This window comes from Frieseomelitta varia, unplaced genomic scaffold (genome assembly GCF_011392965.1).
Source record: "Frieseomelitta varia isolate USP_RPSP 00005682 unplaced genomic scaffold, Fvar_1.2 scaffold_1015, whole genome shotgun sequence".
NCBI lineage: Eukaryota > Metazoa > Arthropoda > Insecta > Hymenoptera > Apidae > Frieseomelitta > Frieseomelitta varia.
The window spans coordinates 116,172-130,552 of record NW_025108657.1 but is presented as its reverse complement, the minus strand read 5'-3'; the positions used below and the strand labels follow the sequence as shown (position 1 = coordinate 130,552).

Genomic DNA, 14,381 nt, shown 5'->3' with positions numbered 1-14,381 from the left:
AACATAATCTTGTCTCTTTGTTCCTTGATTGACAAACTGAATTTATATTAGGTTGTTCAAAAAGTTCGTAGCATTTTTGACATTAAACATGTCTCATATTGTGTGTCTTGCATTTATATTCTATTGTATATTCCGTTTATATTTATTTTTATAATTAATATTTTGTATTCTATATTTATATTTTTCATTATATTATTTATATCTATGTAGTATATTTTATAGTTTATGGAATTTATAAGAGAGTTATTTATGATGAAATTTTGCAAAATACATTTCAATGAAACACGAAATGCACTAACTAAAGAAAAGGATCTAGCATTGTAATTATTATTTTTCAACAAGAAAAGTTAATTTATTCATTAAATTATTATATTATATATATATATTAATATTATAAATTCATATATTATGGATATATATTTATAAATTAATTTATAATACAATTATATAAATAGTTATGATTTATTATATCATAATCAAATTTCTTACAACTTCAGCTACAAACAATCCAAACAATCTAGTAATTAGCAAAGCCAATAAAAAGCAAGTGAATGAAAGAATTCAATGTAGCAAGGATCGTAAATAATCTGATGCTGCCACGCGTGCATACATAAATACTTTTTAATGAAAAGATTTCGAGGGAACGCGCGTCGAAGATAGACGAACGTCCGGTGAACAAATGTCGTCGGTTAAAAGACCGAGAGAATGAAAATAGAGAAGGTGAGGTTCTCGATTCTATTTCCACGTCGGCCAGTCAGACCCATATGCGTGGGCAGAAGAAGAAAACTGAGCGATCGGCTAGCTAGAACAGCTCGGTGACTGTCGGTTTCTCTTATCGGACGCGCGCGTGAGCGCACGTGAACGTGTCCGAAAATAGCGAGCATTCCGCGACGATTATTATTAGTTAGCCGCATTTGATGTGCGGATCTAAACATTATCGACGTAAACTGCTCGTTTCGTTACGGTTGCTCCCTATTTTCCTCTATACCGCTTAACCTTGGTTAGTTTTTTGTTTGATGCAAGCTCAAGTTCCAAATCACGTATGTATAATCATGTCAGTCAAGAAAGTCTACATACAAATCTGAAAGATTCGAATATTTTCGAGGTAAACAAGTATTACGAACGGTAATTATAATTTGATAGTTTGATAACGAACATGTAAACTTCTGTGATTGACTGTAATTCAATTATAATCACTCTTAGGCATTCGCTGGTATTCATTAAACAAAAAAGAAAGCAAGCGAATCACTCACCCCTCTTTGTCTAACTCTTCCGCCACTAAAACCATAAAAAGACAAAAAGCGTAATAAGCGAAGCAAATAATATATAAAACACAGAGAAAACAAAAAAAAAAAAGTAAGAAGCATGAGACAAAATAAATAGAAATTAAAAGAAAGAAAAAAATAAAGAGACAGAGCCTGGAGAAGCGACAAAAAGCGACAGTTTATCTTTCAAAATCGCAATCGATTGTCGAACTTACTTCTCTCTAGGCTCGTCGACAGCTGGAAAATAACGAAATTTTATTTCGATTTGGTTTGTTCAATCGGAACGATGAAGGAAAGCTAATTAGACACGTAATGCTGAGTAAAACAGTATTTGAAATAAAAAATAAGAGTATTTGCGGACCAATGTTTTCCGCAAGCGTTGCATTAGTTATTTGAAATAATGTTATTGAAATTATTTATCTTCATACTGATTGAAATATTATTTGAAATATATTCAATTATATATTTTAATTGTTGATTTCAATCATATATTTCTCAGTTATTAATTTCAACTATATATTTTTCAAGATGGACTTGAAATAATTATTTGAAATAATGATAATTATCATTTGATGTAAGTATTATGATACTTGAAAAATTACGTCTTTAACAATGCCGAAGTTATCTATCTAATATTTTATTTGCATATTATTAAATGCAAATAGTTGAAACACATAAATATTTGTTTCTTCCCTAGTAAAGAGTAATTCGTGAAAAATAATATTTAAAACGATCAATGCAAGTTTGGTAGGACGAAATATTATTTTAAATAATTATTTGTAATATTCCTTAACTCTTTCGAGACTATCGAGACAACGGTCATACGTTCATTGAGATAAATTATTTTTCTGCAATTGATGTAATTCAGAGTTTCACCTCATTAATGCCATATGATTATTCACACGATATAACCTATAAAAGTTTATTCAAAAGTATTTGAAACGAGAGAATAAAAATAATTCCTCATATGAAGAGATTAATAGATATCGTATGAATAATCGTATGGCATTAATCAAATGAAATATCTTCAACATACTTGTACGCATCACCGATAAAAGAAATTTTCAAATACTGTTTCACTCCGACAAAGTATTTCAATCACCAGACATTTCCAATGCCTTTTACTCAAAATGTATCCAGGTGAAACGTAATAAAAGGAGAACGGTATCTCGGTTATAAGGACACGAACAGCCCGAGACCGAAAACGAAAGGGTCAAGAACGTCTCTATTAAAAGAACAATCTTTCGGGGTGGTGCACGTTAGAGTAACGCGTAACACCATTGCGCAATATGACGCAATCCGACGATGGGGGGAAAAAATAAGTGGCATCAAAGCTTTTCTGGCTACTCACGGCTGAAATTCAGGTTAATCGAAGCCGCGACCTCGCCCATTTTGTTCCTCGCCTTGACTTTGTACAGGCCAGCGTCGGTCTCGATAACGTCGTCGAGCTCCAGGACCACCAGGAACTTGTTCGTCCCGATGCTCTGCATCTTGAAGTTGGTCCTGGCGTCTGGGCTCAGCTCTGTCTCGCCACGAAACCATGATATTTCCGGTTTAGGCGCGCTGATCAACTGACACTCGAAGATCAGCCGATTGCCGTCATCCTCTTGCCGGAGTTGCGGCTTCTGGGTGAAGCTCGGCGCGAAATCGTCGGCGACCCCCATGGTGTTGGGTCGCCTTCGCCCCTCCTCCCTTTACCGCGAATTTCTCGGGTGGCGCGCCACCCTCTCGCCTTCGGAATCGAGGACTTGCTCGCTTGTTTCTCTTGCTTCCCTTCCTTTCTTGGAAATCTTGTCTATGCTCTTGAAATTGGTTTAAACGGCGCCGACCCGCGGCACCATCCAACCGACGCTCTCCTTCCTTCGCTGATGACGATACTCGTCAAATCTGTCGTTTACAAAAATTGTTTTCGTTAGAATTTCCGAAATTAATATAATATTAATACATAGTAAATTATAATATAAAGCCTCCTTTAGTCAAAACTAAAAGAAAAGAATATCCGTTAATAACAGATGGCTTTTTTAATTACTTTCAGACATTCTATTCCGATAATATAACATTGAAATATTAGAATGTTCGAATAGAAGTTCTGATGAAACAGGCTCTACTGTACTATTTTTGGAGTGGTTTAAATCAGAATTGTGAATATTTTTTAAATGAGATACACCGAAGCCACGTTAATCAACTCCATAAATTAAAATGTAAAAGAAAATAACAATTATAAACATCATTTTTGAAAATTTACCTTCAAATTCGCAATTATCTATACTAAATAATCTCTATTTAACAATTAAAATGACAGAAATAAGTCTGATAAATGTTATTCGCATGCTTGATTAATAAAATTTAGAACTTTATATGAAATGAAATTGATCAATTTGGCTTTTGAGTAACTCAAATGTAAATAAGATAAATAATGTGTTTTGTAAATATTGCAATTAATTTAAAACTGTATTGCACTTAATATAAAATTTTAAATAATTTTTATCGTATATAGTTTATTCATCTTACTTATTATATATTTGTTTACTTTAAACAGTCCATTATTTGAATTTAAAATATAAAGATATTTATATTAATACGCTGAGTTTCTAGTGCAAGATTTGTAAGCGTAAATTACTTTGCTTTACATAATTCTTAACTTAACATTCTTACTAATGCAGTGAAATATTTCGATGTCAAGTTGTTTCCAAGATAGATCTTTTACGCCAAGATATATATTTCTTGTATATAAAATTTAGAATATATATTTCTCAAATAAGAGCCGTTAGAATATATTTCTCAAATAAGATTTTGAAATTCATTTACAAATAACTTTGCCTTCAATAAAATTTACACAGTTTACACAGAATTATTTACAAAATTTACACAGAATATTGACTATCGTAATAAAATTTCTACTTTAAATAGTTCATGTATTTTTCCATATCATGTGCATTTGTAAATTTTGAAAAAGTATAATATATTTCAACGGGAGCTAGAGACATTTATATACATATATAAAGATACATTGTACTTTAGCAAATTATTAATCAATGATAAACATAACTGTTCCTAATTCTAACTGGTCTCCATTTTTTTAATCTATTGCCATTTTTTACATAAAACATTTCGAAATGTGTATTTTTATCCTTAATAATAAGAAATACGCTTCTATTTCGATTAATAAAATAGAGAATTCTTGCAGAACAGAAAAAAGAAATAACTAACTCATTCCTGGAAGGGTCATTATCGAGTACACAAGATTAGCGAGTACAAGATTAATCGAGCAACAGATCAACTTGGACGGCTTGAGTAACTAGAAGAGTTTCTAGTTTCATAGGTACCGGTAATGCGGGCCAAATTATTATATTTCACGCGTTACATCCAAATTCAAGAAAAGACATATCGCTGCAAAGAAATTCAAAATAGCATCTTTATGCAATTCGAAGAATGTTATATCTGATGATAATCTTTGCCCGTCTTTAACTCCCATTAGAAGTTCTCTCAAAACTTTTACATTCGAAATTACTTCCCAAAATTTTCATCTTTGACTTTCGAAATTTTTAAAGAGACTCGAATGCCGATGATTCGGATCACGGTAATTTATGAATCGATAAATCGAGACACTAACTGAAAAGAAATGGTTCGGGGCAATTGGTAGTTTCGTGGAATCCGTGGACTCCAAACGCGGGTTTTCAGGATTTTCCAAGGCCGAATAATGACGCAACACCTCTATTATTAATGCGACTCTTGGCTCGAAAATAGGTGAACCAGTTATCTTGGTAATCGGTTATTATGTTTGGCATCTAATAGCGAAAACGTACACGTTTGATTCACGATGCACAACCGGTATTAAAGAACAACTTATCCAAGCGCCTCCCAAGAAACCACGATTTTCGTGGCGATGAAAAATTGCTCAACTTCAATTGCGACAAGAGCGGTAAGAAAAGAATTCATGATTTAGAAAATTATCGAATTTAAATTTAAATTTATTTAATTGATTCTTTATTTTTGTTAATTAATAATATTAATGATAAAAATATTAATTAATTAATTAATATTTAATATTTACATAATTAATTAGTAAAAGGTATTTAATAATTAATACTGATTAATTGATTTATATTTAATTGACGTTAATGTGACGTTTCAATGTAACAAAAACATTACAGTTGAAATAGTCACATATACAATATTATACGTATTGTAACAAAACATATAAACATATAATTCTGATTGTTTTATGAATTTCTGCATAGTGGTAAAGCTTGGAAAATGATTACTAATAATATGTAATTTTGAAAATATACTAGATTGACATTTAGACTCGGATGAAATTGCAGCTACTGTAAATTTTCATTTAACTCTTAAGTAGACATTGAAATTTATACAACTACAATAAAAGATCTCGAATGAAGATCAAATTCAATTGTTTTTGCTTCTAATATTAATAAATCCTCAAATGGAATCACTGGATCACAGATGACAATTATAGCTTATGTAGAATTATTAAAATATTAATAATATTAATTAAATATTAATAATATTAATTTAGATATTTTCTGTTATTTTATATTTCACATTTTACATGTTAGAGATTAATATTAATAGTAAAATTCAATTAAAAATTTTTAAACTATTGTTAATTTATGTGTATACTCTTAACAGTTAGGAATTAATAATTACTTATATATTTCAATTTTAATTATTAAGTTAATAATTACTTAAATATTACTTTATATATTAATAATGTGTTTAAAAACATAAAATAAAAGTACAAAAGAAGGGAAACAAAAGTATTTAAATAAAACAGTACTAATAAATGAAAATTGGAAGTCGTCTCGCAGATGATCTGTATCACAGACTGACATTAAGACTTTCACAATTATTTAAAAGATCTCATTGACCGCCAATAATATCAATTGCGTTATTATGTGTATTGTCAAGTTGTTCCTGCTTCATGTATTTAGTAACAAAGAAGTCCAAATGTAATTGAATAACGTCAAGTTTATTAAAATAACGCAAAATGAGAAACAAGGACAAACGAAACAAGGTCTTGCAAATGGTCAGTATAGTACTTAAGAGCTAAGTATGATTCAAATGTCAGAGAAGAGATACGACAGAGCAACGCATAAAATCCAAGCAAAGAAATACAAATCAGAACGAATACACCGAATGTTACTACGTCACAGTAAGACTTGGCAACGAGCTCCGAAACATTCCTGAGATTGCTCGACTTCGTAACTCCCGTTCTCATTCTGCCTCTTTCCTGTGCTTTATTTTCACTTTCGTTAATACCGTACCAACCCATTCCATTGTTTAATTCCATCGGCTCATCAATTTTTTTAAGATTATCCTAGTAAGAAAATTCAACTGAAGAAAGCAAAAATGTAAAATACTCCTACTTATACAACTTGCACAAGTTAATCAAATAAATAAATTAACAAAAGATTGATGTGAATAAGTAAATAAGAAAATACTTATATAGCTTCTTGCAAGTTTATCTATTAATACAATATTAAAGAAAAAACAAATAGAGGAATGTAAAATAGAAACTCGTCTCTCGATTTACGCGGATTATTCATGAGACCTGTAATTAATAAATGATTACAAATAATCAATGATTAATATTAGTTCATATATTTTCAAATAATAATAATAATAGTAGTTCATATATTTTCAATAATAATAATAATAGTGAAGATTCAGAAAAATTAAGTTAAATTTTATGTTGTCGGTGTGTACGAAATTCAAAACAATCAATCTAAACCAAAAAAAGATAAGAATACGTAATTAATGCGTTAAGTAAGTAATTACGTAGTTAAATAAGAAACTGTACGTCACTGATTCATATGTATATTAATTCAATAAAATACATTTTCTAATTGATACCACGTATAAAAATTCACACAAACGGTGGAACTGTCTATCGCGTACAAAAGGCATAGTATAAATCGGAGAATGAATGTAATTCGAACAAAATTTTGCTCAACGATCAAGGTTCGGATTAAAAAGAAGACCGATGTAGGTTAACAACCCATTTCAGTTCTGCGAAGTTAAGATGCAAGTCGACCTTTCCAAACGGCAAGTTCCTTGCTCTTTGTTCGAGATACACTTTTGACAGAAGAGTTCTACGCGTGCCAAGTGAAGAAGGGAATGACCGAAGATCGAAAGGGACGTTTGAACACGACGTCGTACAACGATCCAAGCGTAACTCCGATTTCTATGATTTCATTGAACAAATACGAAACGTCTCCACTCAAATACTTGATGAGTCTACGTAAGAATATGAAACTTTGTGTTTTTCAATCAAATCGTAATAATTAACCAACGAAATTAACTCCTTAAGGGCTCAGTGAATTTTAAGGAACAGCTTCTTTTTATTTTATTACTCTGCAAAATTATGTATTTGTATTGAAACGTTATTTTTCAGAAAATAAAAGATACGTATATATATTCTTGAATGTACAGGATATTTCAACTAAATGAGATCTTAACATAACCTTATATATTTTGTTATACAGCAATCAATGCGATTCTTTATTTCCTATATAGAAATATTGAGGTATTTGTGCCTAAAAATATTTAGCTTCAAAAATAATTCAATTTCAATTTCATCTAATTTAATGTATGAAAGATAAGACAATATAGTAATTGTTATGTATCTCTGCTTGTATTTCACATGCCAAATTTTATGAAACTAAAGGTACGTACCTTGACAATTTTAACTATATATATTTTAAACTATACATATCATTTTAGAGAATCAGAAACCGTGGTAGAAAAAAAAATTGAGGATTTCATTTAGAATTATACTAATAGCCGTACAATCTTAAAAAGAAATGTTCCTATGGAAAAATTTATTCCTTCTTAAAGAAGGATTTGTGAAATACATATCCAAGTATATAACATTGCCCTGATAAATTTTTTCAGACAACAAAAAATTTAGATAATCCCATTTAGTTGAAATATCTTGTGTAAGGAATATTATACTTTGTACAAACATAACCCTCAGGAAGTGAATCATAATCCTTACAATGCTAAATTAATAACGATATCATCTCACAAAAAATACAAAGGACAATATGTTACTATTCTTAAAAATGACATATAATTCATACAGTATTCATTTATCCTTTTTTTTTTTTTGAAATACAGTGACTCTTTATTTTTTAACACGTTACTGTCTCAACTTCTTAATAATTCAAAATTTTTTAAATTTTTACCATTTTTTTTTTGCAAACTCGACACTTTCTCGCTAGGGACTATTTTTTCCGTCGGCAAACGAAAAGGGTTAAGGGGTTAACGGTCGTTCATCAATTCGACAGGATGTTTGGCAATCACCTAGATCGAAGGTCGTGGTTTGACCATTTCAAAAATAGTTAGACGGATTTTTATGAATGAAACAGAATGGAGCAACCTTGATCGATGTTCGATGTTATTTTCAAGGTAATTGCTTTCGATCGATCCGTAAAAATACTGGGAGCCGAGTTTTTACGAGACACGCTCCAAAATTACAGTGTCGAGCATCGCCGCGACGATTAATGGAGGAACAGGTGTTTACCGAGCAACGTGGCACGCGATGTCTCAATATTTTCGCCCACTTGGCATAATTTTATTGTCTCCTCGCAATGTAATATATTCGATGACAGACTGACCTAATAACAAGTGGCACAGTGTAAACCCGGTTATAAAAAGCGTGGAATGAATGAAACATCGTTTAGCAATAACCAGCGACAAAAATATCGTTCGCGAACGATGTCGCGATACGTTAGTCAGAGAAGAAAAAGTTATTCGGTGTGATATTTGGTAAGCATTCAAAATGTCTGCAATACTGTTCAAGAGAAAAGAAAATATTCGTTTGATGTAATTCTTGTTCTCGTTTCAAAATATCTGAAATATGATACTACTCACGATCTTATTTGAGAGGAGAAATACTTCTCTGATGTAATTCTTATTCGCGTTTTAAATTATTTAAGGTACGATGTTATTCACAATGCTATTTGAGAGAAAAAATTTTTATCATGATTTTAAAGTGTCTGAGTGTGTTATTCATAATGTTACTTAAGAGAAAAAAAATACCTCTTCGATGTAATAAAATTTTTATTCGCGTTTCAAAATGTCTGAGAGACTCCGAGTTACCTAATTTTTATTCAGTGAAATATTTGAAATACTATATATCATTCGAGACACAAAAAAAATATCTATTTTTAAAGAAAGGAAAGAAACATTTATTCTGTATAATTTTGATTCGCATTTTTTAAATATCTGACACTGTATTTTTCATTATTATTATTCGAATATGTAACTTTTATTTGTCATTTAAAATAAAATGCGACACATTTTTATTCGTCATTCGAAATATTTAACACACTTTGTTGTTCAACTTCTTTGAAAGATTATCCATGTAATTTTTATTCCTCGTTCTAAATCTCTGAGACACTGTATTATTTGAATGATAAAAATATCTATCGGACGCAATTTGTATTCATATTTCAAAATGTTTTCGACACGATGTTTTGAAAAAGATCACTGGATATTCTCGATCGATGTTTAAAATCTGATGGAATCTGAAAGCGAGGGTGTAGGAAAATTTCAGTCATACAAATCCATCACGAGAAAATGATTCACGTTTCGAATTACAAGCACGAAAAGAATATTAGATCATCGGAGGGCTAATACCACGGTAAGCTCCAAGTGCACTAAATTCGACCTAGAAGTTAAAATTATTAGTCGAGGCATGCGTTCCGTCGCTCTCTTCCTCTGTCTATACTACTGTTTTCCCTGCATCACTCTTGTCGCAACGTCTATTTCCGTAGACTGACTCAAATCTATAGTAACAAAGTCATATATTGTTGAAATTGTCGCGAGATTCCTTCCTTCTTTCGAACACGTGTGACTTGCAAAAGTATACATATATTTTAAAATTATCAATTTTACGAAACACGATTATATTGGTAAAGTTTAAAATAAATCTGAAAACTATAGATACGTAGAAATTAAAAATATTATATATTTTGTGCAAATCACAATATTCAATTATATTTATATTAATCAATCTCAATATTCAACATATTTATTAGAAGCTTAAAACACCATTCATGCTGTATACTAAATATACGTTTTCAATAAATAACTTGTAGCTTTTACATTCATTTTCAGATTGCAATCAAATTTTACGAACGTAATAGTCGTCATTATAGTGTTATAGGTAAAAAATTTTCTATGATAAGTGTACTTTTAAGAATCACCACACAAACTAGCCACGAAAATAATACCTATGTATATATGTATATATAAAGAGTATTTATAGTGCCAACCTACAACGAACGTACAACAAGTAATGTCGCCAAGCGCCGTGGTACAGATTCGAGATACACTGTCAAAAAATATAACTAACAACTGGCGTCGATAAGATTTAAAAAAAGGCAAACGATACATCAACAGGATTCGGCGATGACAAGCAAAGACCAAAACAATGAATTAGTCATCCGAGCTGATTCCAACGAGGCCTAACAATCAACAGGTGTAATTTTCAGGTAGGCCGACCATATAAATACCGCGAAATTATCAAGAACATCGAGGGAAAGATCGACGACAAATCTTTGACAAGTCGAACCTCCTTTCGTACTCCTTTAAACATTTATGTAAAATGAATTCTTGGACTCTTTAGATACTTTACCAGATTTCTCACCTACTATTTATACGTTTATATATATACTTATACGTATCATTTATTACTTCTATATTGCTTATTATTATTATTATTAATAATGATAATGATAAACAACATATATATATATAGGTACAATAAAATGTATATATGTATTATTGATAATAATAGCACTCTATTAAGATTAAGAAAACAGAAAAAGATAATAAAAACTTAGGTGATAGATTCAGGACAAACGGATAAATGAGTATGCGAACGTGCGAGGTATGAAATACCGACAAAACGGTAAAACTATAGGTGATTAGATGGTTGGAACATCGAACGAGACGACGAACTGTTCCTCCTCACGTTACGCCCTTCTAAAAATAAGTAGACTTCGAGCCTAGATACCTAGATAGTAGTCTACGAATAGTTCTTGGTGGTTGGACGCGAGCAGACTCGTGGCAATTAGTCACTAAGCCGCTAGATCATCGTTTCGACGACGAACGGTAGAAATTGCTTTCGATGAGTCGTTATTTCCAATTAATCCCCTCATGAACCAACCGTGCCTAGTCACCTTATGACATTGTGCTTCTTAAAACGAAACGCGTGTCAAGGTCATCGTATCAGTCGCCACCCCCTTCGAAGATCCTATCTTTCATCGTCCGAATTTTTTCGTAATTTATCGCAGTTTAAGATCACGATTAAGTAACAGATCGTTATTGTCCAAAATTGATGAAACGATTATCATTGACTAATATCACTCGCGCGTTACGTTTCGTCGCACTGGATCTGCACGGAAATCTTCGGATCTCGATCGAAATAATAACTACGTAACGCGCACAAAGATCGACGAGGTATATCCAACTGAAAGAATATTTACGCACCGACGTCCTGATCCAACGATCTCCAAGGGGATACGAACGAGTATAGCACGTGTGCTCGCGAACGAAACGTAACCACTTTGAAGCACTGAAGCACCAAAAGCACCCGCGATTCACCATAAATAAAGATGGGAAACCGTTCGTAAGGGAAACGAAAGAAGGGAACCGAGAGAAGGATGAACGAAGAAGATAATTGACATAAAATAAAGGATACAATAGGGCGCACTGTGTACTTCGTCAACATTTTCGCACATTCGTATACCCTCTCGATCAAGGATCCAGCCAGTCTGTCAAACGGGAAAACTTACTTGAAGCGAGCGTTGGAATATCCAAATTGGTACGACAAGTAAAAACGATCCGCTGTGATGATTCTCTGATAGAAATCCTCGATTCCAGACACCTTATGAACGGTTCAACTGTTCGAGTGGGTCGAGCTCACGGCTCGTCAATCGCGCACTTTGATTCTCGGAAGTCGGTGTGAAAACGACAGTAGAAAAACGAGAGAGAGAGAGAGAGAGAGAGAGAGAAATATCAGAAAGGGAACAAAAATATATAGAGAGAAATTTTTCTTTAATATTCGATCGTCTTTTGTCGTCAGTCGTCGTCACTGTGTGGTCGTCGCTCCGTTTATAATATTATCCTGTTCGTTTTGGCCCTGTCTCCTGTCTCTCCTTTTATACGGAGCGTCTGTCTTACCCGTCCTAGTCACCGGGGCCCCGCGCGCCAACTAACCGCACGAAATATCGTCGTGACACCTCTCGACGTTCGGGTCCAGCGTCTCTGCGTCGGCGCGACTTCCACGATAAACCACATCTGCCCCGATCTCTCCCACCCTTACACGCCTACGCCGGCGAATTTCGAGGCTGACTCCTGACACTGATCGCAAAACCAGCGCGGAGTCCTGCGCGATCTTCCACCAGCTACCCCGTAGACATCCGAATCAGACACTGGTGCATACCCCCTATTCACTGTCCTCCCGCCCAGTTACCCCTTCCAGATATTCATCCTTCGTAAGTACGCACCATCCACCCTTATTCTTGGCACTTTCGATTGCTATTGAACTTGAAGCTTTGTAATTAGTGGGCGATTGAGGTATTCAACCGATAAAGTTGACACTAACCGTCAGAAAATAACAAGCGGACCGTTCGCAGCATCGAACGATGCTTTTTCGTCTTACTTTCATAGTCCCAAGGGCTGTTGTTTTTCATGTTTGTTCTGAAGAAACCGACACAAAGTTTCATAGAATTTTGATTATTCGCGAGAGAAGATTTTTTTAACGTGGCAATTTCCGCAAGTAATCGCTTAATATCTTTCCCCGTCGCTATTTCTAGAGTTTACAATTCTACAAAAATTGAAAGCAATTGAGATATTTTTAACGTTTGATCCCTAACACGTTGACAGCCATGTTGATGATCAGCGTTTCTACTCTTATGAATATTTTATAATGATTTACTTTGAAGTCATTTATTATTTTACAATTATTGTTATATTGCACATTTTATACTATCTGTATGTAGTATTTTTCTTTCCTTTCGTTTTTACAATAGAGTTACATAAATTAAATTAATTTAAAAGATGAATATCATTGACAAAGAAGTTTTAAATAATTTCCTTACACTTTTGCTACGTTATAACATAATATTATACATATTATATATTATAAATTAAATATTCTATGTTACACAGGGGAAACGTATAAATTTCACGTGGCAATCGATGTGTTAATGGATTAAATAAATAATAAGTTCGTAGCATGTAGCGAAGTGGTTACTCGACTGATCTAAACGAGGCTTACAAACCGCCAAAGATCGCGAGAAATGTATACACAGAGCACGAGTGAGATTAAAAAAAAAAAGAAGATAAACGACCTTACAGCAGGTTAATTGCTGCTGCAACCAAATTAGTCGCATGACGGAACATCTGAGAAATCAGCCCGCAAGAATTTTGCGTTCACGTCCTCGAATCGAAATTAGACCACGTGTCAGTTTAATGATTATTCTTATCCTTAAATATAATCGAAGTATCTCATTGAAACTGATGAATCAAGAAAGAGATATTTAACGTATGCATACATCTACGCTTGTAAACAGGACTAAATTAAGCGGCAAGGTTCTAACAATTAAAAGCCCATTGATGTTCGCCTGCTACGATCCTTAAATTTTTATTTCTCAATCTTAGGCTCAAGAAAGATTTGTGAGACGTATAACTTAATTGGAAAATTTGTACATACTAAAAAGAATTTTTTCAGATTTTGTCTAAATTTTTAATTCTAATTAAAGAAGCACGTCATACAAAAATTTGTCCGTTAGATTTAATTTCCAAACAAAAGTAGAAAGATATTAGAAACAGATACTTAACGTACAACCAGTCACGAAAAACTACGTATGTTGGCAAACTTCAAATATTTAAAGAAAAAGGAATATTTTATAGATTCTGATTTATTTCTTAGATTTTGAAAGAATAATATTTCTTACTTTTTTTCAGGGAATTTAAATAAGTAGAAAAAGATTATGAAAACTAATTTCAACTTAATCAAATTAATTAAGATCTATAAATATCCAAAACCCTTCTCTCTCTCTCTCTCTCTCTCTCTCTATG

General features: G+C 32.6%; 1 protein-coding gene across 1 annotated transcript in view; it reads right to left on the bottom strand.

Annotated features, from left to right (window-relative positions):
* Positions 1-12,536, bottom strand: part of LOC122536188 (muscle M-line assembly protein unc-89-like) — a 37,151-nt gene extending 24,615 nt beyond the window's left edge. Inside the window, exons 1-3 of the mRNA XM_043668384.1 lie at positions 12,092-12,536; positions 2,617-3,152; positions 1,481-1,502 (exon numbers count right to left, since the gene is read on the bottom strand). Coding sequence (XP_043524319.1) covers positions 1,481-1,502; positions 2,617-2,929 — 335 coding nt within the window. The 5' untranslated portion in view covers positions 2,930-3,152; positions 12,092-12,536. The remainder of the gene's footprint in view (positions 1-1,480; positions 1,503-2,616; positions 3,153-12,091) is intronic.
* Positions 12,537-14,381: the final 1,845 nt, after the last annotated feature.